Source organism: Pagrus pagrus (genome assembly GCF_965226575.1).
Source record: "Pagrus pagrus genome assembly, chromosome: 3".
Classification (NCBI taxonomy): domain Eukaryota; kingdom Metazoa; phylum Chordata; class Actinopteri; order Spariformes; family Sparidae; genus Pagrus; species Pagrus pagrus.
This window is the reverse complement of record NC_140187.1, coordinates 17,964,722-17,991,403: the sequence shown is the minus strand read 5'-3', so window position 1 is coordinate 17,991,403 and position 26,682 is coordinate 17,964,722. Positions and strand designations below refer to the sequence as shown.

Here is a 26,682-nt window from a genome sequence, read left to right as displayed (position 1 = left end):
TCCAGTCATATTTTATTTGTATCAAGTATTACTGCTTAAAACATAGGGAAAACATTATCTATACCCTGTTTTATGTCATTCAATTCCTGTTGTTTCATATACATATATATCAATAATACTCACTGTTTGTTTTTAGTTTTAGTTGGGCAAACAGTTTCTACTTCTTTCTCCTCATTCATTTATCCTTTTTCCCCTCTGGTTTTATGTTTTCATTAATGTGATGGTGGGACTTCTCCAAAACGGAAACATTCTCTATTTCTAATGCTCCAAGTGCGGTACCTATTTATTGCATTCATGGTGATAAAATGATATCCAAAATCCGCAAACAAAATTACAATGTGTCATTGCCACAAATGTATGTAATGTATACATGTAAACATGTAAGTTATATATGCAATGAATTTGGCCTAATCGTGTCTGTAAAATGATGCATCTGAGCCACTTTTTAAGTCAAACAGCAGTTTATTAAAGGGAACTGTGCACAGCAAGTTAACAAGGGTGTACACTGCTGAAATCGTGTTCTTCAAACTAAACTACAGTTAAGAGTGTTGAAAATATAGGCCTACTTTATAACTACTATATCATCTACAGATCTTCATCTCCACATCTCAACTTCAAACCAGCAACAGTGTACAACTGTACAACAAAATCACAGTGGTATGCTTATTCAATTCAGTTTGACAAGAGGCAAGCTGTTTGCTCCAGTGATAAGACATTCATTTGTCTCTGTAGTTGAGTTAATACTAGGTTAAAATGACTGTGATTGGTTGTAAAACAAAAGGAATTGATTATAAAAGGGAATTTTTCTAGTGCTATTGTGAAAATACCACTGTGTGTGATTGTTACAAGAAATAAAACGAGGATGGGACGTATACATTGAAATCAAAGTGAAAAGTACATACTGCAAGTAAAACAAAATGTACTTCTAATGTCTAAAACTGTCATCATACAGTAATTCATATTTCTTTAATTGATGTGTAATCATTAAAATACTTTTGACAGAGGAAAACTGTGGACGTGTTGCTGCATAGCTCTCACTGCATACTGCAGAAAAACAACCATGTTGGGCATTGCCATACTTGGAGAAACACACAGATGTACATGTGAATATAAATTACTAAGTGAGTCACAAGGCACTGTCAACTGCCCAGTAACCATGGTTACAGCACTCATCTTGCTGACAATGATGTCCTCACTGAAAGTCCTTAAAGCTGCTAGTGCAAAGATAAAAGCACTTCATAGTAGCATTATGTAAGCTACTGTAAAGTTAACAGCAGTGACAAAAATCAATTAATTAAAAATGGAGAAAAAACAATTATATACAGGTATTAGCTGTAACTCTGCAGATGAAGTTTAAATTTTGTGCAGGGTGTTTTAAAATTTGAGGATACGGAGTAAAAAAAAACAAATATAACACCTTACAAGGTGGCAAACGCTTAGCAGGAACAGTAATACTGTCAACTGTTCAGCCCACAGATTACCAGCGTGAAATACAGCATGTTGTGATGTGTTGAAGAGCTTTAAATCCAGCAAGAGACGACGACAACCTGCGCACTACTTTGAATTAAAAAAAGGATCACTCGACCAAGTCATCCACTGTGGCCACTATTTTAAAAACATTACAACTAAATAAGGAGAAGCAAAAGTGTCATAATACGTTTGTGCACTTAGCAAGCCTAACGAAACAGTGCGTAAGCCTTTTGAAGAATGAAAATCGGCAGGTAACCAGACAAAAGACTGCTATCAGAATAGCTATAATGATGGTGCAATGCTACAAAAGAACACAGAAGGTAACGCTAACACAACTGTTTAGATAAATGTGCTGACAGAGAAAGCTTATTCATGTTTAGGCCCAGAGTATTTGTATGTCTAAGTTTACTTTGCGTTTGTTAACTTGTTAAATGTAAAAACAGACATCGTCTAGTCAACACAAGATCAGAGTCTTGTGACAAATCTAACAACTTCTGCAAATACCACACTGAGACCAGCTGATCAGAGGCTGTTGCATATACAGAAAAACATACTGTGTAACACTGTTCTGTGACTTGAGTTAGCTTTACACAGAATAAACATAGCTGCAGATGACTTGCAATGATTTTGATCATAGTATCAAAATCTCTAAAGCTATTTTACAGTTCTACTGTAAATAAGTGAGTTTGACGCTGAGTTTATAGATACTAACGTCAAAGAGTGTTGATCTGGTAAAAAATATATTTACACATAATTTGAGATATTTGAACAACCTGAGGTGCTATTCTTTACAAACACCAAAACCCCATAAATGAACACATCTTTCTGGGAAAATGAAGGCAAAGCTCCCTTCTTATGTTTGCTAAGGTCAAAAAAGTTCCTTTTTTACCCAGATCTGCTGAAGGTTAGCAGTAATGTGGATGGTATTACAGAGAACATTTCTTCTTTATCTCATGGATGGAATGTATGAAGTTAAGTGAGTGCTGCCACATCAAAGCAGAAAACAAAATTTAAAGCTGCATCAAGCGATTTTTTACCAGCGGGGGCAAAAAAACTCACAGAAACACAGCCCTGATTGATAATCAGATTATCGAGTTGTTATGGCTCATTGGGGAGCAAACAATTGCCGACTTAAACATTCAGACGACACACAGCAACATCTTAATGGTAGTCAAATTCTTGGCCTGCTGATAAACGTATGGCCCTTTAGCTCTGATTTGGTCCACCCTCTCCTGAGAAACACATCTGGAGCATGACTTTCATCACCAGCCAGGAGTTAACATGAGCTTTGTCACTTTGTGTAAGGTGAGACTTGTCTAATACCGGAGGTCAGGGTAGAGCTAACAATGTTTACAAAGCTCAGTGAGCTTCAGAGTTTCGTAGGATTGGAATTTCAAGTGACCCTCTAACATTATATGGAGGAATTTTACATTTGTACTTTAAAAGTATCGCTTAGTGCAGGTTTAACTGATTTCACAACTAACCATTAACATTTCACAACAACTATAACCTTTCCCCGTCACACTCATTTGGCACAATAAATTGATACATTATTCAATATCTATCAGGACTCCAAAATAACCAAGGAAGGAATAGATAAAATTGATATACTGTAAGTGCTGTGGTTACAGTGACTTATCATAGCCAGCTGGGTGCCCTGTGCAGTTCTGTAGGACGCAGCAAGAAAAGAGAAAACTTGCTGTTTACAGAATACAACTAAATATAAGCTGTGCATCCTGTGAAGAGTATAAAATACAATATACATAAATGTTTGTTTTGTCTGAGGGGTGGATGATGTTGGATACCATCCACATTTAGATGGTCAGAGATGTGGTTCCCCCGCAGACTAATACCTGTGAACACCAACAACAAGTTTAGATAGAGAATGCTTACTGGGATATACAAATCGTAAGTGACACTCATTAATCAAGTTTGATATTTCATAGTCAAAACAATTATCTAATCACAATAAATCACATTACTCATGAATTATTAGGTTATAGTTTCACTACTACTCTGTAGTCAAACTGTGTACCTGTAGTAGTTGGGTTTAAAGGGACCGTTCTTATTCAGGCCAAGATATTTTGCCTGCTCATCAGTCAGCTCTGTCAGGTGGGCCTCAAAAGTGGCCAGATGCAGACTGGCGACATATTCATCTGAAACACACCGATATGATTTAAGACAGAGATACAGACGAACGCACAAGACTCAACACAGGAAATCAACTTATATCTAGCGGGTAGATTTTCACTAACACAGTCAGTTACAGCACACAATCACCAGAGGGCATGAGTAATGTTACTGTGAACACGTAACTACTACAGGTCAAGGTTAAGTATCTAAATATCCTCACCCATCTTCTTGGGAAGCAAGTAAACATCCTGCTTGTATCGTCCCTCAGGAGCGTTGTACAACTCTATAAGGGCCAGAGCCTGAACACAAACATGGATCAATATTACTGTTGAAACAGGATGCACATGATGGATTTAATGAAGTCCAATAAATGTAAATAAGCACATGGTGAAACCAATAACTACTGTTTGTCTTTAGCTGCTGTAAAGTTTATTGCCGGCTGTTTGGAAAGGATCAACATGTTACCTGAGTGGTGGCTGTGATGGACAAGACGAAGGTAGGAACGGTGGAGCAGCTGAGATTAAGGAGACGTCCCTATAGAAGAAAGCAACATGTTAGCAAGAATAAAAAGTTAAAAAAGCAAGTTTAAGTGTTGCTGGTCCAACATAATAAAACCTTGTAATTAAATGTGTGACTGTGTTCTTTACATGACAAAAACTGAGACTGGTTATTGTCAGAAAATTCATCAGTTTGTAGTGGGTAGTTATAGGTGGGACCTTTGTTTATATTAAGAATGTTTTCTACAAATTTAATTGTTTTCTTTTTACACACCATCTAAATAATGTTTGTGTGCTGCATACAACAGTAGTTCTATTTATGACATATGTTATTTGCGCCATTTGTTGTTCACTTGCTTTAAATTGATAGCAAGTAAACAAATATTATTGGTCTAATATTGGTTTTCATTACCTCAGCCAGAAGGATGACCCTCTTGCCATCAGGCCAAATGACGTGATCCACCTGAGAGCGCACTCTCTCCCAGGTCAGCTCGGGTGTCCGAAGACTCGCCTGCGAGAGACGACAATAATCAGTCCCCCTCGTGTTCTCGACAATGGTTCGGCCCAATGCACTCATACACACCGGTTAAAAATGTAAGCATCTTAAATACACATTAACTCAGTCTGTAGGATATACAGCACTTTGTCCACTTCTTACCACATCAATCTCAGTGTTGGAGTGGCCCATGTTACAGACAATAGAGCCGTTTTTCATCCGGTCCAGCTGGTCTCTGGTCACCACATTCTTGTTCCCTGCAGAAAAAACACATTCACATCAATCACAGATTAAAAATTTAATCTCACATTAGTGCATCCCAATCAGCATGATTTCAAGGGGAGTTACCAGTGCATGTGATGATGACATCAACCTGGCGAATGACCTCATTCAACTTGACCACCCTGAATCCGTCCATGCTGTTTGTATCACACAAGAGAGAGAAAAAAGAGGTTCAGCATTCAGCCTCAGTGAGGACAAACTGGAGAGTATCAATTATTTATTGACAAGCAGCTAAATTCGGCTGAAGGGCCAGACTCCCTGTCGGGTTTATGTAGTGAGTTTGAGTTTAGTCATCTCACAGTGTGCTTGTTAAATTATTGACAAAACTTGCTATGCTGTTATCCATACTGCTGTCTATTCATATACTGAGAGATAAGCCTAGTTTGTTTTCCTCACCAGGCCTGCAGGCCACAGATGGGATCAATCTCTGTTACATAGACGATGGCTCCCAGAGCTTTCAGAGCAGCACAACATCCTTTACCAACCTGAAAAGACAAAATGATTATTTTGTGACCTTAATAAAGAAATTACTTTTGTCAGTATCAAAACACAAGCCCGTCAAGGCTCAATGTATTGACCATGACAACCCTACTAATCCCAATGCCATGCAAACCTTGATCCTTTAACATCATCTAGACTCAACAGCCTGACACTGATATATTCAATGTGATGACAGCTATGTGTGTTATGAGTCCTTGGCCTTTGTTGCCTGTCTTTGAGCATTACAATATGTCATCATGTATGCGTCCCTAGCTTTATGATCAAGATTAGTGTGGCATGTTAACATTAAAAGAAGTATCTCACCTCACCGTACCCACATACGACCACCTGTTTGCCTCCGAACATGACATCTGTGGTTCTCTTCAAGCTAGAGACGTTTGAGACAAAAAAATTAGCACCTTCTGCGGCGGTGACAGACTGCCAGTCGGTGTCTGTGTGACTCCAAAATCTGGTACTGTTTGTACTAAAAGCTTTCCCACTACAAAAAAACATTCACTGAGCTGTCCTTAAGGGCAAGTCATCAAGTCATGTGTTTTCTGTGACGGTATAACTTTCTATAGGTGGGGATAATATGACACGTCTGTAAAATAAACATTCTGTTCTTTCACAAACAGATCATCAGTTTCCTTAAATGTCCCAGTATAATAAATCATTGGTGTCATTATTCATAATGGAACACCTGCTACAAGACATCAGTGTACTTTACAGATATTTAATCAGAAGGAACAGCAGTAAATGACGGTGAGTTAGTGGTGAGGTCAGAAAGCACTGACTCAACAGCTACATGTTGTTAAAGAGTACAAGACTATTTGTACACTGCCATGGTGATAATTAACAGGTGGGTAATAAATACAACGGTCATGTTCTCAGGCTGTTTTGTTCCGTGTTAAGCAGAGTTTTCAGTGTGCACAGTAGGAGTATTACAAGGGCAGCAGCTTTTTAAAAAGCTGTTCAGGTGACATGTGAATCTGATCTCTGTGGAGCAATAGTCCTGTGACGGTAGCAATGTTTCCTGACCTTTACGTCACTCCAGCATTACAATAGACAACGTTCTGCTGGTCGGCATGTGTGACAGATTAGTTTCACGGCACAGGCAAAGGGCAGTTGTTGGATGTTACATTTCTTTCAAAGCTTAGCTGTCCAATAAACAAACTGAAGTGTTTCATCATCCATTTGACTTTGTTATTACAAAGCCTTCCAACAACAAAATGCCTCAAACCTAAGCTCACTCACCCGTCCAGGATTGACTCTCTGCAGCAGTACAGGTTGTCAAACTTCTGCTTTGTCACAGAGTCATTTACATTCATAGCAGGCACACACAGCTTTCCAGCTTTAGACAGCTGATACAACCTAGAAAGAGGAAAACATGAAGGTGGAAACATTTCACTTCAAGTTGGTGCGTGTTACTCTGGTTGTGTAACTGAATATTTTATAGCTAGTGTATACATCTATTATTAGGCAGTAAATTACCTGTGAACTCCAGTGACACTCTCCTCTACAATGCCCCTGATCTTCTTGAATACATTGGGGTATTTCTTGTACATCCAGTGTGTCAAGTCTCCTCCATCATCAAGGATCTAATGGATAAAAAATATGATTTCATTTTATGATCATGAATGTAAGTTAAAGCAGCTAGCAGCTTTAATTTTTTTAGTTGATTCTAGTGACCCCTGTGGACAAAAGCGGTAAGATCTTGATCTGGCTAGCACATGCATTTATTTTGGAAGCAAGTGATAGAAAGATGCAGCAAATTTTTATTACTATTTTTCTTTTATAATCACAGCTGGCATTAAAAATGACAATGGTCTCATTTGCTTATGTACATCATATAGAGAGGCATTATAGTTTTATAACCAGTTTAAAGTTCCTTGTAGTACATTCAAGAGGCAAACAGGCAAATTTCATTCAGTGTGAGACAAAAAGTGTCATACAAATGTGTTTGTCTGTCTATATCATTCACATATCACAGTACTGTAGATTGCTACACAAACTGTCCCCTCAAAAAAAACCCTGTTCCCTCAAAAAACTAGAAAACAATTGTTTTCACGTACCATGTTAGGCTGCCAACCCTCAGTGTTGATACAGTGGTCAATACACCACCAGAAATCATCCTCAGACTCCCCTTTCCAGGCAAACACAGACACACCTGAAACAAAACAGATGGGACACATCCTCAAGAATTGTCTATCAACAACCCCATGTTTGTCTACCATCTTGGGAATTATTCAGAAAAACTGACCCGTCAAGTTCAAAATTCTGTAATAATTCTAATTACATGTTTGTCAACATGTCATTTAGTGCACCTCCAAAGAGTTAATGTGAATTTCATTCAGTAAATGTAGTTTTTTTTTAGATAAAACAGCTCAGCGTGTAGTAGACTATGCACAACAATAACTCACTGAACAGTAGACACAAACTCAAGCACCCAAAACATGCATGATCTCCACTGAGTGACTCCTAAATCTGTGGTGACCCCCCTAGCTTGTCACATCATGAAAGGTCTGCTGCTGAAGTTTAGTACATACTTAAAGCATCACATAGCAACCACAGATAAAAGGCTCAAGTAGAGCTGTTCCCTCACTGAATGGCAAATCTTATATGTTCCCATTATCTCTGCAGGACTGATTTTTCAAGAGTTTATTAAACATTTCCAAACAGTATCCCTGGTTCTAGGAGACACGAGGCGCTAACATGGCAAAGCACAACTCTGCTCATGTAGATTTCTATTCCTCAGTGTTAGACAGGAGCAGAAACAGTGTTCATTGTAAAACTAAATGTTCTTCGCCTTCTCCTCTGCTTACCGTTCTCTGACAGAGCTGCAGCCACTTCATTCTGTGTCGAGTATATGTTACATGCAGTCCAGCGGCACTGAGCCCCGAGAGCCACCAGAGTCTCGATCAGCACCTGGGCACACACAGGTAAGGAAGAAGTGGACGAGAAAATAGTCATGATAGAGCTATTCACTGCACACAAACAGACTGACACTCTGTTGGAATGGCTGGTTGTTGATGGCTGATGAGTTGTCCTTGAAACACAGCCAGTGGTGTATTCTATGGGAATACAGACAAGTCCCCCTTCACACTTTAATCATTTAAGACTCTAATATGAGAGTTGGTGTTTTCTGGACAGTGTGTGGTTCAGAAACTGTGACTAAAATTGACCTAATCCTGAGTAACTGGCACTATCAAACTGTAGCATTTGCTTTGATCGTTGGAGCTCAATGTCAGAGAGAAATGTCTTACTGCAGTCTGGGCAGTGATGTGAGTGCAGCCCACAATTTTGGCACCTGCCAATGGTTTCTCACTCTGCGCTCTCTTCCTGAGTGAGATGAGTGCTGACATGTCTGAAAACAAGAGAACATAAAAACAGGAGAGTGAGAAAGACAGCAACAGAGATGATCCTCACATAACTCAAATTTTGCTACTCTGCGCAGCAACATTAAACATTTTATATACCAGAAAACTGAATAATGCTGGATTTAGATGTGAATTAGTAGTGAAGAGACTTTGTGTCTCACCTTGTTCTGCAATCTCGATCTCACGTCTGCCAAATTCAGCCTGTTTGATGTTCTTGACACAGAAGTCGCTGCTTCCTTTGGTGTTGACCTGAGTTTTGTCCCGTGGTGAGGTCTCATCGTCAGAGCTATCTGTGTAGGACGCAGCTGCACAGGAAACAAAGTCATCAAAGAACTCACCAAATTTAAGCCACTGAGGAGTAAAGCATTTGAACAGGCGTCCCAGCGGTGTTCAATGTGCTTAAAGGCTTGCTCTCTAGAGTTTAAATAAAAACTGTGAGAGCACAACATTTAAAGTAAACACCCTGATCTATTTTGATGTTGATGAATATGGCTGTCTTTCCCTCTTACCAGAGCTGTAGCTGTCTGTGGATGACTGAGAGATGGAGCGGGACAGGGAGCGACGGCCTGCCTTCGTGGGGAACCTGCTGAACTCCTGCTTGTCCTCCACAAACTGGATTTGCTGTTATAAAAAGAAAAGGCCATGTTACCACTGCACATTTAAGGCTTTTATTGCAATCGTAAAAGCTCATATTATAGTTCAGCAGTGGCTGGGCAGGGAGTTGGGTTTTATATTATACACTACATTCTTGTTCGAGGTCTTGTTTATATTGCCTTGGCTTTGACCAGATTTGGATGGAGCTGAATGAAGATCTTTGCTAAAAACACTTTGGCAACATGATAATCCTACTCAAACTTTAAAGCTTGTTTTGTCGTATTGACAAAAATAGATTTCTGGCAGCAGACCAAAAACACGTTGCGCCATCAAAACAGATGTCCCAGAATTAAGCTGCCAAAGCCAAAATGTTTCTTGGGATTCAGTTTAACACTCCCCTGTTGCTATTATAAAACTTCCAGACGGATAAAATCACAAACAAAAGCACACAACTCTCCCACCTGAAATCAGATAATTAGCAGTATTAACAGACCACAGCACTTCCACTGTCGTATGTAAAACTAGTTTAATTTCATTTGCTATTGAAAATGATAACAACCTGTGAAATGCATTATAATATTGTAATGTTGAACAATGTTGTGGTATCACAGTAATTTGCAGTTTAATCTCCTGCTGAAATGTTTCTAAATTCAAATGAGTAGTTTGTGCATACTCAGTTGGAGTTGTGTGCAAGAGGAAGGAGCTGGTGTTTTTGTTGTGTATACATAGCTGTGTGCCTGGTCAGCTAACTTCTTTTCTTTTTAACACAGCAGTAACTAAATGTTTTTGTTGACAAGGATTTTGCGAGATGGTGAGAAAAAATTCTCCAGGTGCTGAAACGTTATCTTATTAGGTACGCAGAAGTTGTCGGGCAGATCTCTACACCTCAGCATTTCCAGGGAATGTTTTCTTTGCCAGACCAGGTGGGATATTTTCCTATTTTAACCCTGAGATATAAAGAACCTGAGCATTGGGGAATAAAACAGCAACAGTGTGAGTACGATACCATTCCTGTGTTGAATATCTCTCAGCCTCACTCTCTTCATCTTAACTGAGAGTCAGATTCTTCATTCTGGTCAGTCTCTAGTTTCAAGTTTAGGCCTTGTACTGAAAAAACCTCCACATACCAGTGAAAATAGCACGGCAACAAGGAACAATGTGAAGTAGTTTTCTTGAGATTAAGGGGACAAGACATCACATTTTTTCCCCCTTGGACAGGACAGAACGAGGTGGGCTGCAGGGTCCCAAAGCCCGGCTGACACTGACTAACTTTAATTCCCTCAGATTTGATTATTAAAGAGCCATTTTAAAGATTGTCTTTATTCACTGCAATACAATGAAGGGCTCCAGGCTAACCTCCTACACTTTTTGCACTGGTGCACCTAACTTTTTCATTTAGGAGTACCAGAATATAATTTCAGTGACCCAATAAAACATTATAATTTTAATTTAACAAATTTTGTAAACAATTGTTCATAGGAATTAATGTGATGGTAAATGTTTTTCTTCATTTGAATCACAGCACACACAACAAGAAATTTCAGTGACAAAGTGCTAGTCTCGAAGTGATGATGGCAACGTTGACTTTCCCCTACACTGAGTGTGCAGCTCTTTATCATAATGCATTAAAGAGGAAAAATGCAATTAAAATGCATCTTTTCTGTGTGCTACTTTCCAGAATATTATTTATTTGTTTACGTTTCCTTTACGACAGTATTTGTCATGTAGTCGCTGGCATTGTTTAGTTTTGTAATGCCTTTCAAAGAGATTACTGGGACATATATGATTAAAAGGAGAATGGTTGAGTGGCTGGAACAACAACCACACAAGACTCCATATTCAACCATCCTTCTCGAACTTCATTTCCATGCAACTTTACTTAACCATTGTAGTGATGAGCGTCTACAAGCCACCTTAATCGCAGCTGTATGTTATCAGTGTTGTCATGACTGTTGTCAGCAACAACGTGTGCGTTCTGGTTAATAAAGGAGCAGGTTAAATTCACAGGGGGGGTCTTTTTAATCGTTACTGTACATGACAACCATCAATGCCTAAATATTAACTACAGGACATAAACATTAAACCAAACATCTGTAACATAACACCTCGACATAAGCTAATCATTTCTGTGTCAAAACAAATGTCCTCTTCTGGGCTTTGACCCCAAAGCACTGAGTGCATAAACCACACGGACACAGCAAACAGTCCTCTGGTCTGCCTCCAAAAAGGACTGGGGCTAACTTTGGCCCGACGTGGTGGACGTTGACTTTTTCTTGCTTTGTCGTACAAACATGAACATTAATGAATTCATATTCAAATAATTAATGAATATTCTGATCTTACTGGCATCACATTAAATAACATGAAGTATTATTATCAAGTTTCCCAAAAGCACACATCTATCAAGTGAGTACGACTGATTTCAATCCAAATCTTACCTCAATTACTTTCCATCAAACTGTTGTATTTAACATTGCACGCCGATGATTGCTGTAATATTTGGTCCCTCCCAAAGGGAGAATGAGGATGTGAAACAACTGGTCTATAATGAGGCTATGTATATAAATCACATGCTGAGAGTGTTGAGACTTTGCATTTTACAGTTTCCTGACCACAGTTGACTTTATTTATACACTCAGTTTCCATTTTATTAGGTACACCGAGCTTAAATCAATGCAGGCTGATACAACAGTCCTGCACTAAATGAAATGTTCCTGAAACTTATGATGTTCCGTTTTTGTAGAAACCGCTACAGAGGTGTTGATTCGGCTGTGTGATCATTTTGGAGGATGTAGTTTGTGGTGTTGTTCTTGTGTTTGTGCATTTTGTCTTTAACTGGACCAACTTAAATGAGGTGTGCAAATACTTTCCACTCTAGCCACTAGATTGTATGGTGCAACCCTTCCTTGTTCCTTGAAGGTGTCAGTTAACACCCTCCTTTTGTCAACGTTATTTGTCGTTTCCTCAAGTTGGATGTGGTTAGGAAGTCAAGCAGCAGAAAGTGAAGGAAATGAAAAGTGGTCCTTTTGTTTGAGAAGGTCAATTGTGAGGTTTAAAACAAATACTGCATTCATTTTATACATGTAGACAATGGTAATACGATGCATGTGACTTTTCACTGCTGATCTTCCATTACTTTATAATACTTTTCAACACAAACAACCTGCACAAAGTGTCTCTTCGTACTATTTCACAATTTGGAAGAAAGAAAAGCAAACTTTCAAAATCCCTTAATGCAAATTTTGCAACATATATAATCGAGGTCGACTGATATGTTATTTTCAGGGCCGATACCTGCACCGATTATGAGTAATCAAGGAGACTGATAACCGATAATTGGAACTGATAAACATTTGCAGTGAACTGACTACAATTTACTCAAGCACTGTACTTAAGAGGGGTAGACCGATTATCAGGGCCAATATTCAGCATTTTTCTGTTTATGGGTATCGGTGAGTATGGTTGTTAAAAATTTTTGACGCAAAGATTTTCATTTTCACTGCAAATAAATATCACTTCTCAGTCCTTGATTTCTAATATCAGTCGCACCATCGTACTTAAGTACAATTTTAAAGGTACTAATATTTCCATTTTGTGCTGCTTTATACCTCCTCTCAGAGCCTAAGTAGTGCATTTTTAAATCAGTGTCTTTTATCCGCACTCAGACTCAAAAAACACAGATGCCTATAATCTGTAAAATGTTGAATATCTGGCCCGATTATCGTCCAGGCTGCTAATCTGTCTACATCTAATATATAACATAGATACATATACATAATTAATCTGCCTGTTCCTGCAGTGATGTGTAGGCTTTATTTTGCATCACAGAGTGAAACAATCCAGATTACTTTATATCCTCTGTTGTGTGGATTATTATAGAGCTATCGTTTTCTAATATTTTTAACTGTACATTCCTTCAGATGTGTTAACATTATTGGAAAATGTGTTCACCTTGCATATTGAGGGTTAAGATATAGGCTGTTGGCTTTATTTAGCAAAGCACTGGAGGGTATATACTCACAGTAGTATACAGTGTGTGGCCAGTACTATAACATTCTGTACACCCCAGTGTTTCAGGTACCCCTAAGTGAGCAGCAAACACAGATGAATAAAGTGAAATAGCTACTGACAGAAGTAAAAGCAGTGTGCAGTTATTCAGGGCTGGTGTGGAGTCTCACCTTCTTCACTGGTTTGTGAGTGGGCACAGCGCTGAAGGCGGACGACAGCTCTCCCATGTTCATTTCGCTGTTCTTGCTCACGGTCATGGCTGAGTATTTTTCCGCTACGTTTTCGCTCTCTTTCACCTCTTTGCTCGCCTGTTTCACCTCCAGCTTCGCCTCTCCGGACGGCTCTGACATGTTGTCGGTGGCCTGTCTAACGTTACCTGCTCAGAAATGCAGCAGCCGTTGCGTTGAGCCCTCTGTGGTGGGGACGTCACACGCTAACGTTAGTGATATCCTCTCCTCGCGCTGCTAGCAGGCTGCTCCAAGCAACGACGAGTGGAAGAGAGGCTTTTCAAATCACGGACATGTACAAAAGCGAAAGTAAATATAACTACCGTGTGTGTTTCACTACGATTTAGCGCTGACGGATATGGTTGTCTGTTATGGTGCGTTCAATGCAGCCGTGTTGGTCCCTGCTGGCTCAGCTGTCACCTGGCTGAGTAACTTAGTGGGCGGCAACTAACAGACTGAGGGGGCGGTGACTTACACAGCTGCGTTCAGGGACAGTAGTCTTTTAATAACCTTATCCACTTCGCAATCTAAGCAGGAAGTGTCTGTGAAGTGTAAAATCTGCAGCCATTTGCATAACATGCTGTTTTGCCGGTTATTGTTTCCTGACAGTACACTGTTTTGTTCGAGCAGGAAATTAGAGAGACAGGCATCGCTTAAGCTTACATCTTAACATCTTAACATCTTTTTTTCAGTTGTGGAGGACAGTTTTTCATATTATGTTTGAGAGATGTTAGTCCCCATGAATTGATTAAAGTAATTGTGTAATTCTACAAATGCGAACACCCGTGCGTGTGTGGGACCGGGACAGGGGATCACGTAGAAACTGGCAGTTCCCAGGGTCTTTGAACGCAACATTAAGCTGAATCTCAGCACGCATGCTCTCTTTGGCTGGCTCCTGATTGCGAAAATACACACTACAGTCACTCGTGAGTTTCTCTTGTCACGAAACAGTGTGCCTGAGGAAGTAGATTTTCCCTTTCTGCATTTGCCACGAATATTTCAGATAATACGTATGACACACTGCACTATACTTACCCTGTGTCAGTTCTGTGCCAGTTCCAGTTACAATCAGCTGAACAGCACATTGTTATAACATTATTCCTGTATAAATTATTCACTATCATTATTCCAGTGGCATTCACACACAGTGGCTGCCCAGTGGGATTACAATCTTCTACTCCTCACTGAGCCTCAAAAGCATCTTTGCATACTTTAGAAGGAAGGGAGAGCATGTTGCGCAACCATCTGCATAAAACCTGACTGCAAGACTGTAATGCATTATGGGGAAGGTTTCAAAACACCACAAACAGGATAAGCAGGAAAAGACACACACATAGTCACATGACCTGTGTGACCTCTACTCATCCCATCATAACCTTCATCCTGAGTTACAACATGCACACCCAGAACTCTGGGATGCACTCAGTCTTGCACAATGTGACTTGTGATTATTCATGGGAATGAGGTGTGAACAGAAAGATAAAGTACCATGAGATGATTATGGGTTTTCATACACTTGGTTGGCTTAGAGATGTGACAATATTAAATGGCTGAAATTTGCAGTAGAGCAGAGGTTAAAAGATCAGTTTTTGCACAAGTGGCATTATGAACTCCAGCGTATGTCATCATGTGATCTATATTGTGAATTAAAAGAGGATTTTGAAAGGTATCTACTTTGTGAAAATAGGCAGCACGCCCAGGCTATTTGCAATTTCAGAGTTTCTAATAACAGATGTCCTAAAATAACTGGAAGATACAAAGGTCTGGAATAAAATATTTTGTACTTTATGTAATCATAATTGCCTGGGGGAAGAATATCATGTTTTGTTTGAGTGTAAAAACACAACTATCATTGATATCAGAAATACTACTTTTGTAGTAATTGTAGTAATTTACTATTGTATTATGGCTTTGTGTTATGTTTGTATTTCAAACCACGATGTAGTGGATTAAATAAATCTAAATCTAAGGAATAGTCTTGAATTTGCCTGAAACCCAAAGAGGTAATTGGCTTGATCATCAGTATCGTCATCCTACACTACATGTTTCAGCCTTATCTCCAGGGTAAAGATGCTCATAAATCTTTGTTCCAGTGAGGATTGTTGTTGTGATGCTTTCTTAAATGACTTATTATCCACATGGTCCTTCGCAGATTGTAAGTTTAGAGACGTATCTCATTCCAAAGTGAATGTGTTTGATAGCTTGACATACTTTTTACCAACCCCTTCTCCTTTTTACTTTGTGGGTCAGAATTTTCAATAGCATCAAATTTACAAGCTGTATGAGTTTTTCTGTATTGGTACTATTTGATGTGTAATTGCAGCCAAAGCAAATACAAAGGTGGTATGCAAATTTAGATGCTACATTACATAGCTTTATTCTTCATGCCAGGATGGACAGATTTCAAGGATAACATGCTTGAAATCTGCTTGCTTTTCTCTGATTTAATGCAATTTCTGCTTGTTTTAACCTGTTATTTCATATATATCTTTGCATCTAATGCTGTGATTGGTCTACCAAAACTAGACACCTGGCTTTAAAAGTAACATTGCATTGACTGTACACTGTACATCATTTTATTCAATAAAGGTTTACTAGGGTGAAAAAAATACTCCTGTGAATCCTTAGCGAAACAGCGCCGGAACCGTATTGACTCCCATGTTGTGGCCAAAGATGGTATCGCAGCTTTACCAGCCCATGTTAAAAGAGTGCGTTCGTTAATGTCAGTTACCTCAATAAACGCCTAAATCATTCTGATTTATCTTAGTGTTTCAAATTATATGCAGCCTTCGTAATAGCAATCAAAAGACACTTAAATTGCATAGATAGATGTGGTGAGAACTATGACTAACTACGTAACCCCGCCCTCCCCGGAGCAGGAACCTGATCATCCTACCGACAAACGTATTTTCCGTCACGCCATTTTCCTTCGACGACCGAGAAGAACAAACCACCGGGAGGATCGCTGAACGTCTAAGCTGTGAATTCAACAATCACGGTAGAGTTTGAACGCAATTCTTGAGTATGTGTCGTGCTGATTTTTTTTGGGAGCATCATGTTGTGGTCGATCAGTCGGTATCGCAACGCCGGTTGTATTGTATTGTTTGATTTCTGTGTCTGCACACTGAGAGCGGCTCCTCATCACAAGGCCTCGGGAAAGCGACAGCCATTTTAGCTATCGTTAACTAGCCACTAGCTACCTTTAGCTTCCATGCGTCGAACATAATCTGATGTCACGCGTGAGAAAACACATTTTAAAGGCGGGATATGGGTAATAGCGTATGGTTAGTGGTGCATTTAATCATATAGTTACTATTCGCAATTTATTTAGGGTACTGCATTAGCTTGGCTAACTCGAATAGGCTAATTTCTCGTGAAGCTAAAGTTAGCATCATGTTGGGCTTCGAGTCAAAGACAAAAGTAGGCCAGGCTTCTTTACGTTTCTCAGTATTATCAAGGAGTGATTGTAGATGTGGTTCTTGTGTCGCGTAGTGTGCTTTGCATGCAACGCAAACTTAATAATGTTAGCAAAAACATCACTCCATGCTTTTTTTTGATGCAATTCCGGGTGATGAGTTGTTGAAAGGTATTTGGCGCAACGCATATAACGGAAATGAGAGCATTAACTTTAAATACTAAACCACAGGCCTGGTTAATTTGTCCCAATTTACTGGTTCAAGTTTTTTCCATAAGAATCTGCTGCATGAATAACCAATTCCCTTTCTTTTTCATTGTTTTTCAGATCCAGTCATGCATCGTGACTGCCCTCTTGACTGCAAGGTCTATGTTGGAAATCTGGGCAACAATGGAAACAAGACAGAGTTAGAGAGGTCTTTTGGATACTATGGTCCTCTCCGCAGTGTCTGGGTTGCCCGGAACCCTCCAGGTTTTGCCTTCGTAGAGTTTGAAGATCCCAGGGATGCAACTGATGCAGTGCGTGAGCTTGACGGAAGGTAGGTAGCACTGTAAACAAATAAGATTTCACTAACATGATTAATCTTGCCACAGCAACAATGATTAACGATGTATGCTTGTTTCACAGGACGTTGTGTGGTTGCCGGGTGCGAGTAGAGCTGTCCAATGGTGAGAAGCGCAGTCGCACTCGTGGTGCTCCTCCTTCGTGGGGCAGGCGCCCCAGAGACCGAGATGACTACAGGCGTCGTAGCCCACCACCCAGGCGAAGGTGACCCATGTTTTTGTTTGACAGTAACCAGCAGAGACTACATTTGACTTATCTTGCACATAAATCCATCAGTGTGACTTGATGATTCCAACTTCTTACCCACAGTATATTTCCTGATGATTGCTTATGTTTCTCCAGACTAGGCATTTCAAATGTTTTATCTTTTCAAGTGATTATACATTTGTGATTGTTGCAATGTCTAAGGCTTGCAATTTCATCTTCATTGATAATATTGACCATTTTATGTTGGGAACCAAGCAGATAAACATTCATAACTTAACTATGAAAACTGACTTGGAGTAGGACATTATACTGGGTTAAGTAGTGAAGCTTTTCTATTGCAAAATGCATCTTAAATTCTTGCCTGAAAGACTACTTCTTCAGGCACTAATCTTTCTTTTGAAGTGTACATTTTTGTGCACTTTTACACATTATCTTCATTTTAACTGCTTTTAAGTGGCAAAATAGGGCTTTGAAATATTTGGTAAGTCCTGTGTGGCAAAAAGTATAACCTGTTTAAAATATTGGAGGGATGAAAGTGCCAAATGTGATGCATTTTTCTTTTGTTTGAGGATGCATTTTATTTTTCATCTATATTAATAAGAATGAAACCCGTTGCAGAGCCACCACCATGCCTCTTCTCACCACCCTCTGAGTCAATCAACTAGTCCTCTTTCAGCATCATGTGACTGCTGACCATCGTGCCCCAATCAGCTTGGCTGGTGCTGTCACATGACCCAGGCATGGCCAGTCGTCAGGTTGCACCAACCCATTGGTTCCTCAGCATGCCGTTCTCAACCTCCTCCTCCTTCAACCTTAACCCAAACGGCAGCAGCCCACGTCACATTCCCGACCAATCGGCGTATTACGTTCCCAAATGTCTACAACCTACCAACAGCAGCCTTCGGCTAACCAATTAAAGCAGGAAAAAAGCCACAGCCAGCCCCCATCTGCCTGCCACCTAATCACCTTGCAGCATCTGGCCAGTCCTATTCAGCCAATTCTACCTACCCGGCCGACAGTCTGCCTCCCTTTCGTCATATCTAGCTTGTTGAAAACCAAAAAGACTAGTAAGTTTTCCTGCTTCATTCAGTACACTGCTGATACAGTTTTGAAAGTGAAGAGACAGCTGGTTTGAAAAGGGTTGTTAAAAAAAATTTGAATCAATCTGGAACTTCACATTTCCAGAGATTTCCATTATAGACATTCATCTGGTATGTCTTGGGGGCACTGAGCAGAATTATGAAGTCACACAAATCAAAACTCTTCTCAACCCCCCAATAAATATCAAAAGGGTTTTTGTTTTGATTTTTTTCCTTATTTTTGGGCTGTATGGTTGGTTTTAGAAGATCTTAGCCTGGTCACCTCACAAAACTTATTTCCAGTGACCAGTATATAGTTTTTTTTTGTTTCTAGCTTCCAATATCATATGTGCTCCCCTTTTGTGTGGTGGACCAGTTTTATAGAGATGGTGGCCTGTGTGTGTCATTTGATTTCCACACTATGGCCAGTCCACAGTGCTGCATTAAGTCCTCTGATAGAGGCAAATGCCGCTAGTTGGCTTCCTTGGTTTGTTTTTGTTTTTTTGATGTTCAGGCACCATGAAAATACTTGCATATCTCGTATATAAATATCTTACTTTGAATTATAATCCAGTTTTTAATTTGTTAAAGACGCCCATAGCACTGTGGAATAGGTGAGAGAATTACCAAGCACCTATTATCTTTATGCACTTGGTCCATTGCCAGTAAGTTATATTTTGTGATTTACATAATTCTTGTTCCAGGAAAAACACCCCAATTCTTTTATTCCATTTTATAGTTACTGTGATAGACAAAGGGCTGAGTTGAAGGAGGCCCATGTAAGAAAAGGATCAGAATAGTTTGCATCTCTACGGCAGATCGGTGCATCTGTGTTTGTTCTTAACACTTTTGTATTTTCCCTGCACAGATCCCCACGCAGGAGGAGCTTCAGTCGCAGTCGAAGCAGGTATGTCAGCTTTCCTGAATGTCAAGTATGCAGGGACCCAAACAATTAAGACTTTTTTCTGAAAACAGGAATGTTTTTTTGTTTCTGTTCATGCCCTGCATTTAGAATATCCAACTATCCTTGTAGATATATTTTATGTCAGCTTGTCTGATTATACAAGTATAGATCTTGCATATAATGTTATGATTTCATCAAACGGTGTAGTTATTTTCTTTCAACTCCCAAGTCCAACCTGATTAGTTTGAGCTTTCATTATTTGCAAGTAATTAAAGTTCAAATTACTGAAAATCAAACATTCAGTAAAGATCTCTTTACAAATGCTTTTTTCAGAAACCCCTGAAATACTGATTCAAAACCATTAAGTGGATGAGCTCAGAATGTATTTGCTATGCATAAAAAGTGTAATTAGGGAAATCTTCAGCACTTGAAATGTCACAATCAGCTAATTTCTCTGGAGAAGACTCGGCCCTCTGTTTAAATACAAAAAAACGCTGTCCTCATGGCCGCAGAGTGTTGTTACTGTTAAGGAATTAATTTTAATTGGCTACAGCTGGTATTATATGCTGCCAGTGATCCTCCTCATTTCATCCATCAAAAACAATTGTTTGTGCCGGCTATAAATGAGAAGCTTGGAAATGAATGAATGATCCCTGAAATGATTCTGCTTTGATGTTTTAGAACGAAAAGTAAAAGGTTCAATTAGAGATGGATTACCATTCGAGCTTAACGAATCTGTGTATTCTTCCCTGCTGAGTCTCAGATTCAACCATAAGCCCAACCCTAGTAATCATGTACTTAACAGAACAGTCTTTTACCATTTGTTTACTTAATGGGATGGTTTGGCTTCTGCAGGTCTTTCTCCAGAGACAGGAGGAGGGAGAGGTCCCTCTCCCGGGACAGGAACCACAAACCTTCGAGGTCCTTCTCACGATCAAGGAGGTACTGATATATTCCGAGCCATTTCAAAATAATTTCTATCTTGTGTCCCAACAGATAGTTGACAGTCTAATCTGAAAATGCACCACTGAGAATAACACTTCCGCAGCATATAGATTGAGGCGTCCTTGGTGTAGTTCTTGTTTGTGTGGTGCCGAGTATGTTGCAGTGGCAGCTTGGTCAATAATTCCTGCTCGCTTTAACTTTTGGTTGTTTTTTTTTCCTTCCCCACAGCCGCTCCAGGTCCACTGACAGAAAGTAGAGAAGAGTCTGTCAGGTGTAAAGGGAGCTGAAGATGAACGGTTGTAGGACCGTTTCATATGATGGACTTCAACATGGCCAACATGGTCATTTTTGTGTTGGATTTTTTAAACAATCATACATTTTAGTGTCCCTCCCCCTTGTTATGGTAATTTTCAAAAACATCGAGTGGGTGTGTACAGGTGTAATGCCTCGCCTCAGTCACGTCCATCTTGTCGGTCCTGAGACAGTTGTGCCACCCAGCATTCCAGTTCACCAGTTAATCTCTTAAGAGCTTTGGTTTTGTCAATGAATGTACTGTGTAGTTTGACTTAGTGTGAGTCGTTCCTCATTTTCATTGTGTAAACGCCAGCATTTGTTTTTTTAAGGAAGGGTTGGAATGATTTGTAAGAAAGTTTCTCTTTTTGATTGTCTGTAAAGCCAACCTATTTTCAACGTGCTTCTTTCTTACTTCATACTGAAGGGTTCCATCTGATAATGGTTGGATGTTTGTTATAAACGCACCCCTCACCTCTTTCAAAATGCAAAGCTATGGCATTTATTTAAAAGGAGGTGTGATGAACACGAGTTAAATTTTTGTCTATGAAGTTTTCCATTATTTTTCATTTGTTTGATACAATGTGAAATGGTCTCAATTAAAATACAGTTGATAAAAAAAAAAAAAAGACGTTTGTTATCTTGTTCTCTTGCCACTCATGAAGAAAGGCAGTGTGCTATTACTGGTTCACTCTTTTCCACAAGAGGGCACTCCTACAGCATCAATGGGCATGGGCCAGGTCACAGTCTGATCATGTAGCTTAGTCACTTGTGACTTGAGTTAGTGTAAGTTGCAGTTTATAATACTTTTTATATGTCTATTGTTGCCATTTGTTTAATTTTATTTTAAATGAAGCTCCTGTATCTGTGTCAGGTCTACACCACTTGTACTTTTTACTCTGTTATACTTATTCAATAACTTGAGTTACCAGATACTTTACAGATTGATTGCTGCATGAGAGCCAACATAGCATTGATGAAATGTAACTTAAATCCATTTAATGGAGTACAATTATGAGGTACTAGTACTTTAGTTTTTCCATTTTCTGCCACTTTATAATTCCACTCCACTAGATTTTGGAGGCAAATATACTTTTTACTCACTCCACTAATGTGCTAATTTTAGCTGCTCATTATCTTGCCTGCTGAATCGGAACCAAAGTACGGCACATTTTTAATTTATAGTGTGTTGAATAAGAAACACTGATTACGATGATCAGAAGAATGCTGAATATTGGATCACATAATCAGTCACCCCCTAGTATACATTATACAGTATGTTCTGTATATGTAAATGAATGTGGAGTATACTTTCAATGCACTTTTGATACTTAAATATATTTATTGCCAGAACATTTATCTAAGCATAGTTAATATCATACTTTTAAATACTATCCATATGGGTGACTTTCACCTTTACCAAAGTAATATTTTAACAAGATATCTTTACTTTTACTCAAGTATGTCTTATGGGTGCTTTTAACAACACCACAAAATAATGCTTTCATAAAATATTTTTTCTTTTTGCAGAGTTAAAAAACAAACTACTGATTCTAACAATCTGAAAAATGTTGAACATGGAATCTGATAATTGGTCAAGCTGATAATTAGTCAACTCACAGTATACCTGTCAATATTTGTATAATTTACTTAAACTTGTACTTTTGAAACTCAATTACAACTCAAACTCAAATGTTCATTGATATACAATAAAAGTGCAGTAAAAGTATTGCACACACAACATAAGAATTCAGTTATGTCTCAGAATAAACAATACAGCGAGACACTTATCCCCAAGTAAATTTGAGTAGTGTAATATTATAAGTCAGTATTTTTACTTCATTATGACCTTTAGGTAGGCTACTCTATACAATACTGACCATAACATGATATATTGATTTTTACTGTTAATAATGAAAATATACTTCTCCACTAAGGTTTTGACTAGTCATAACTCCAAGCCTCAATATCTACAGTTGTCTTTTGTACAAGATTTAAACATGGTTTTGATTGAAATTGTAAAATCCACCTTTAGTATATCCAAAACTGAAGTGACAATATATTATAATCAGACAGCTTCAACTGTCAAAATGTAGTTAGAGATTTATTAAACTTGAATGCAGAAGTAAGTCAAAATGAATATATATATAAATAATTTGATTTTGAGAGTGCAGGTCGAATCAGTGGATTAATGCTGTTGTTTGTAAGATGTCCCATGTGCTAAACATTGTAAGAAAGACAAGAAGCTGGAGAAAAGTAAGTGAGAGAGTTCATGTCTGTCTGTCCCTGCAACTTTCCCTCCTTTTCTGTGTACAGGGTGTGATATCAGGTCGTTGTGTAATCCTGTCAATTTAAAGTTTAACCAATTTACCAACATAGCGAAGTGATAAGACATCCAAATAATGGTTTCCTTGTGCTGCTGATAAATCACTCATACATACAATCATACATACAGATCACTGTATGTTTGTGGTGTGCAGCTTATTACAATGTTCCTGGTGAAAGTCCTGGATTATTTTGAGTAGTAAGAGCGAGACATCCACCTACAACATGTCATTAAGAGTAATTAAATGTAATAAAGGTATCTGGTGAGACTTAATAAAACCTTCTACAGTTCAGTGTAATGTCCTCTAACATGTACAGCTGTGGGTTCGTCGTGGTTCCCACATACATCTCACACAGCTCCACCACCACCAGTCTCCCACTATCCCATTGTCTCCCTCGGTCACACCCCTGACAGCCCCACGGCTGTGTTCACGCATCCAGTCCACGTGAACCGGCATAACACGGAGCCACAGTTTGCTCAAATATCCGCGCGCTTTTCCACGTGTTCATCTCAGGCCTCGTGACATCACAGGAGCGATGACTCACGGGTATCCACGGAGACGGCCCTCGCATTCAAGGAACTCGCGGGAATCCACTCAGAAAACACTGCAGAGGCATTTCCACCCACTGTAATGTAACACGTGTCGCCCACGAAGTACAGTACGTGAGTAATGACTAGTGTGAGAAACGCGCAGGGACAGGACGGGTTTGAGCTAATTTTAGATGCTGTGAACAAAGAGTTAATTTATCTGGATCAGTCCAACAGCTATGAGAAATAAAGTATGCTGAAAACTCAGTAGATCAATCAGTAGCTCAGATGTAAATGGAAAGTGAATAGCCTGTTTTTGAGTTTTGTAATGACTGTAAACCATACATATATATAGAAGAATTACAGTAGATAGCAGATGGTGAAAGATGGCGCCCATTCAAACCAATGAGAAGTCCTCACCCAGCACATCCGCTGAAAAAGTTTTCTGGCTTCTGCTTTTACTTCCTGGCAGTGGCGCCCATTGAATAGATTGGTGTAGCGTAAATTTGTAGGCTAACCCGGAAGTAAGCATCACCCTGGTTCCCTCAACAAAAACCAGATGGGATTTTTTAATTGGATTTTGTAATATTGCAGAAATTAAAGTGGCAATCTCAAAGATTTACGGAAAGCAAATGATGTCTCTAACACTTACTATTTACTGAATAAAAAATGGTTGCTATAAAAGTAACGTTATGTAGCCTACATACCTTTTCATTGTCTAACTTTAGGCTAACTTATTGCGGTCATTATGATTTGAACCGCCTACTCTCTCTGGCCAACCAACCACTGCTGGGTGACCGCGTAACTAACTGTACGCCGCTTGTGATATTAAGTCACCAATGCAAGGGCTTTCACCAGTGGCCATAGGCTCAATCATCATTTTGTTACCTCATTGGGCGACTTAACAGATATTTATTTACATGAAAGTCTTCGAGGTTATTACTTTAAGCACTGTGGCAAACACAAGTTTATGATACTTATACATTGTGTTCAGGAAGATAACCTCCACAGATGAACACCACTTTTGTGATTTTGAAGCGTAAATTAAATCACTAGAAGGAAAAAGCTATTGTTAGGCTATAAACAGACTACATTCCAGTCGCATGATTTAAACGTCACCAACACTAAAGCGTCTTACTTCACAATGTATCTTCTGAGGTTAGCATGCTAACCAGCTAGCCTCAGCTAACACCTCCTGTCATTTAATACCACTTTGTACTCCGATGTACTCTGTCAACCTATTTACACTGTAATTAACTTGCACACCTGTCAACCTGTATCCCAGATAATAAACACTTTTCCATAAATCCCAGGCAGCTGCTCTGCTAACATTGATACTGTACAATACAAAATGTGCCTGTAATTCTATAGGACTGCTAGCTGCAATGCTCACTAAGCTAACTTGCTAACAGCAGTTACAGTTAGCAGCAGTTAGCGGTTATTCTGGTGACCAAGTCTTACAAAGTGCACCTTTAATGTTTTATATTGACTTTGCTCATTAACACAGATTCATGCTGTGTAGCGTTTGTGTAGGTTCCCCACCTGACCCTTGAGTCTTATAAAACTATAGTAGCAGGTAATAAAGTTGAGGAACTTGTGTCATTCAGTAAATAGCTAACTATTGATGTGCATAGTCTCTGTACGCCTCATTTGGCGCCTTCTGTGACATCAAACTTTTCACAGTGGATGCAAAACAAAAGCCTGAACATGATGGAGTAACATAATGAATAAGATAATTTAATGGAGCGTGCAGACCCTCCCACACTGTGCAGCTGCCTGAGAGCTGAGAGATAATAAAGTGTCTACTCAGCTGTACAGCCTTTTTTCTGTAGTCACACAGCTGCTGTTCTGTCACAAACAGCATGCACTCATTGTATCTTCCATATAGTTAATACTTCATTAACTTCGGTACACACATCACAAGTGAATATAGCTGGACTGTAAATTTGTGAACTGCTTCCAAGTCTGAATGTGTTTCTGTTGTTTCCTCAGTCTCTCACCACACAAAGGGCCCACTGTAGTATCGGATCAGTTGGGCCTTTATACGCTGCATCCTACAGTTAGGGCTCCTGTTGTTGACATGCTGGGAACGAGACTGAAGGGCAGCTTGATGTGATTAGGAAGTGTGAGGAGTTGTCCTTTTTGCCAACCTGTTGCCCAGATAAACAACCTTGAATTCAACAACAAGGAGACTGGGTGGAACAGATTTTTGGGTACAATATGTGACAAACCTGTAAAAGGGCATTTTAAGGGACTGAGTCACAAGCCCAGAGAGTTGGGTTACAATGGACTTGATAAGAGGTAACTGATAAAACTGCAGCTTAGTCTAAAGTACTCAAACATTTCAATCGAAGGTTGAATCCAGAATCGGACACATTGTCGTCATTCCTTGTAAGAACTTTATTATTTGTCTATGCGTATACTAGCTATACTACAGTCTCACTAAATTCTTAACAGATTAGTACATTTAATAAATGAGTTGATTTAGAGCAGGGATGCCTAAACTTTTTCCTTTAGAGGGCCAAAGCTGAAACTTATCGGTGGGCCCCGGTTGTACTGTTGAGATGCAAAATGGCTCTAGGATCCCAAGTAACCTTAATTAATTGACTTCCTGCAAAGTGTCACTCTGCGTGCCTTGCACAGTTTATGAAAATGATTTAAAAATTAGGCATGCTACAAATTCAAAAAGTATTTTACTTCAAAAAAATAACAACAAGTAGATGACTGTAAAATTCCAGTCCATTATCAGCACAACCAACCAACAAACAAAACACAATTTAGAGGTCTGCTAATTAAAATGTGAAATATCTGAATAGTCAATAATATGATTTCAAACCTATAACTTTAAAAACTGTGACA

At 39.2% G+C, this 26,682-nt stretch overlaps 2 protein-coding genes across 2 annotated transcripts; one reads left to right on the top strand and one right to left on the bottom strand.

The window, feature by feature from the left end:
• Window positions 1–939: 939 nt before the first annotated feature.
• On the bottom strand, window positions 940–13,995 carry LOC311254768 (S-adenosylhomocysteine hydrolase-like protein 1). Its single transcript, XM_084348736.1, has 17 exons — window positions 13,508–13,995; window positions 9,245–9,356; window positions 8,897–9,040; window positions 8,622–8,722; window positions 8,181–8,283; window positions 7,431–7,525; window positions 6,850–6,956; window positions 6,613–6,729; window positions 5,683–5,746; window positions 5,275–5,363; window positions 4,945–5,015; window positions 4,759–4,853; window positions 4,513–4,611; window positions 4,069–4,137; window positions 3,824–3,902; window positions 3,506–3,626; window positions 940–3,323 (listed from the first exon to the last, which is right to left on the bottom strand). Exons 1-17 carry the CDS (start codon window positions 13,685–13,687, stop codon window positions 3,317–3,319), a joined length of 1,653 nt encoding a protein of 550 aa, XP_084204862.1. The 5' UTR covers window positions 13,688–13,995; the 3' UTR covers window positions 940–3,316.
• Window positions 13,996–16,452: 2,457 nt separating this feature from the next.
• Window positions 16,453–21,588, top strand: srsf3b (serine and arginine rich splicing factor 3b). The gene is made up of 6 exons (XM_084349501.1): window positions 16,453–16,562; window positions 17,307–17,517; window positions 17,607–17,747; window positions 19,698–19,736; window positions 20,589–20,675; window positions 20,907–21,588. The coding sequence occupies exons 2-6, from the start codon at window positions 17,315–17,317 to the stop codon at window positions 20,932–20,934; spliced, it is 498 nt and encodes a 165-aa protein (XP_084205627.1). The 5' UTR covers window positions 16,453–16,562; window positions 17,307–17,314; the 3' UTR covers window positions 20,935–21,588.
• The last annotated feature ends 5,094 nt before the right edge of the window (window positions 21,589–26,682 follow it).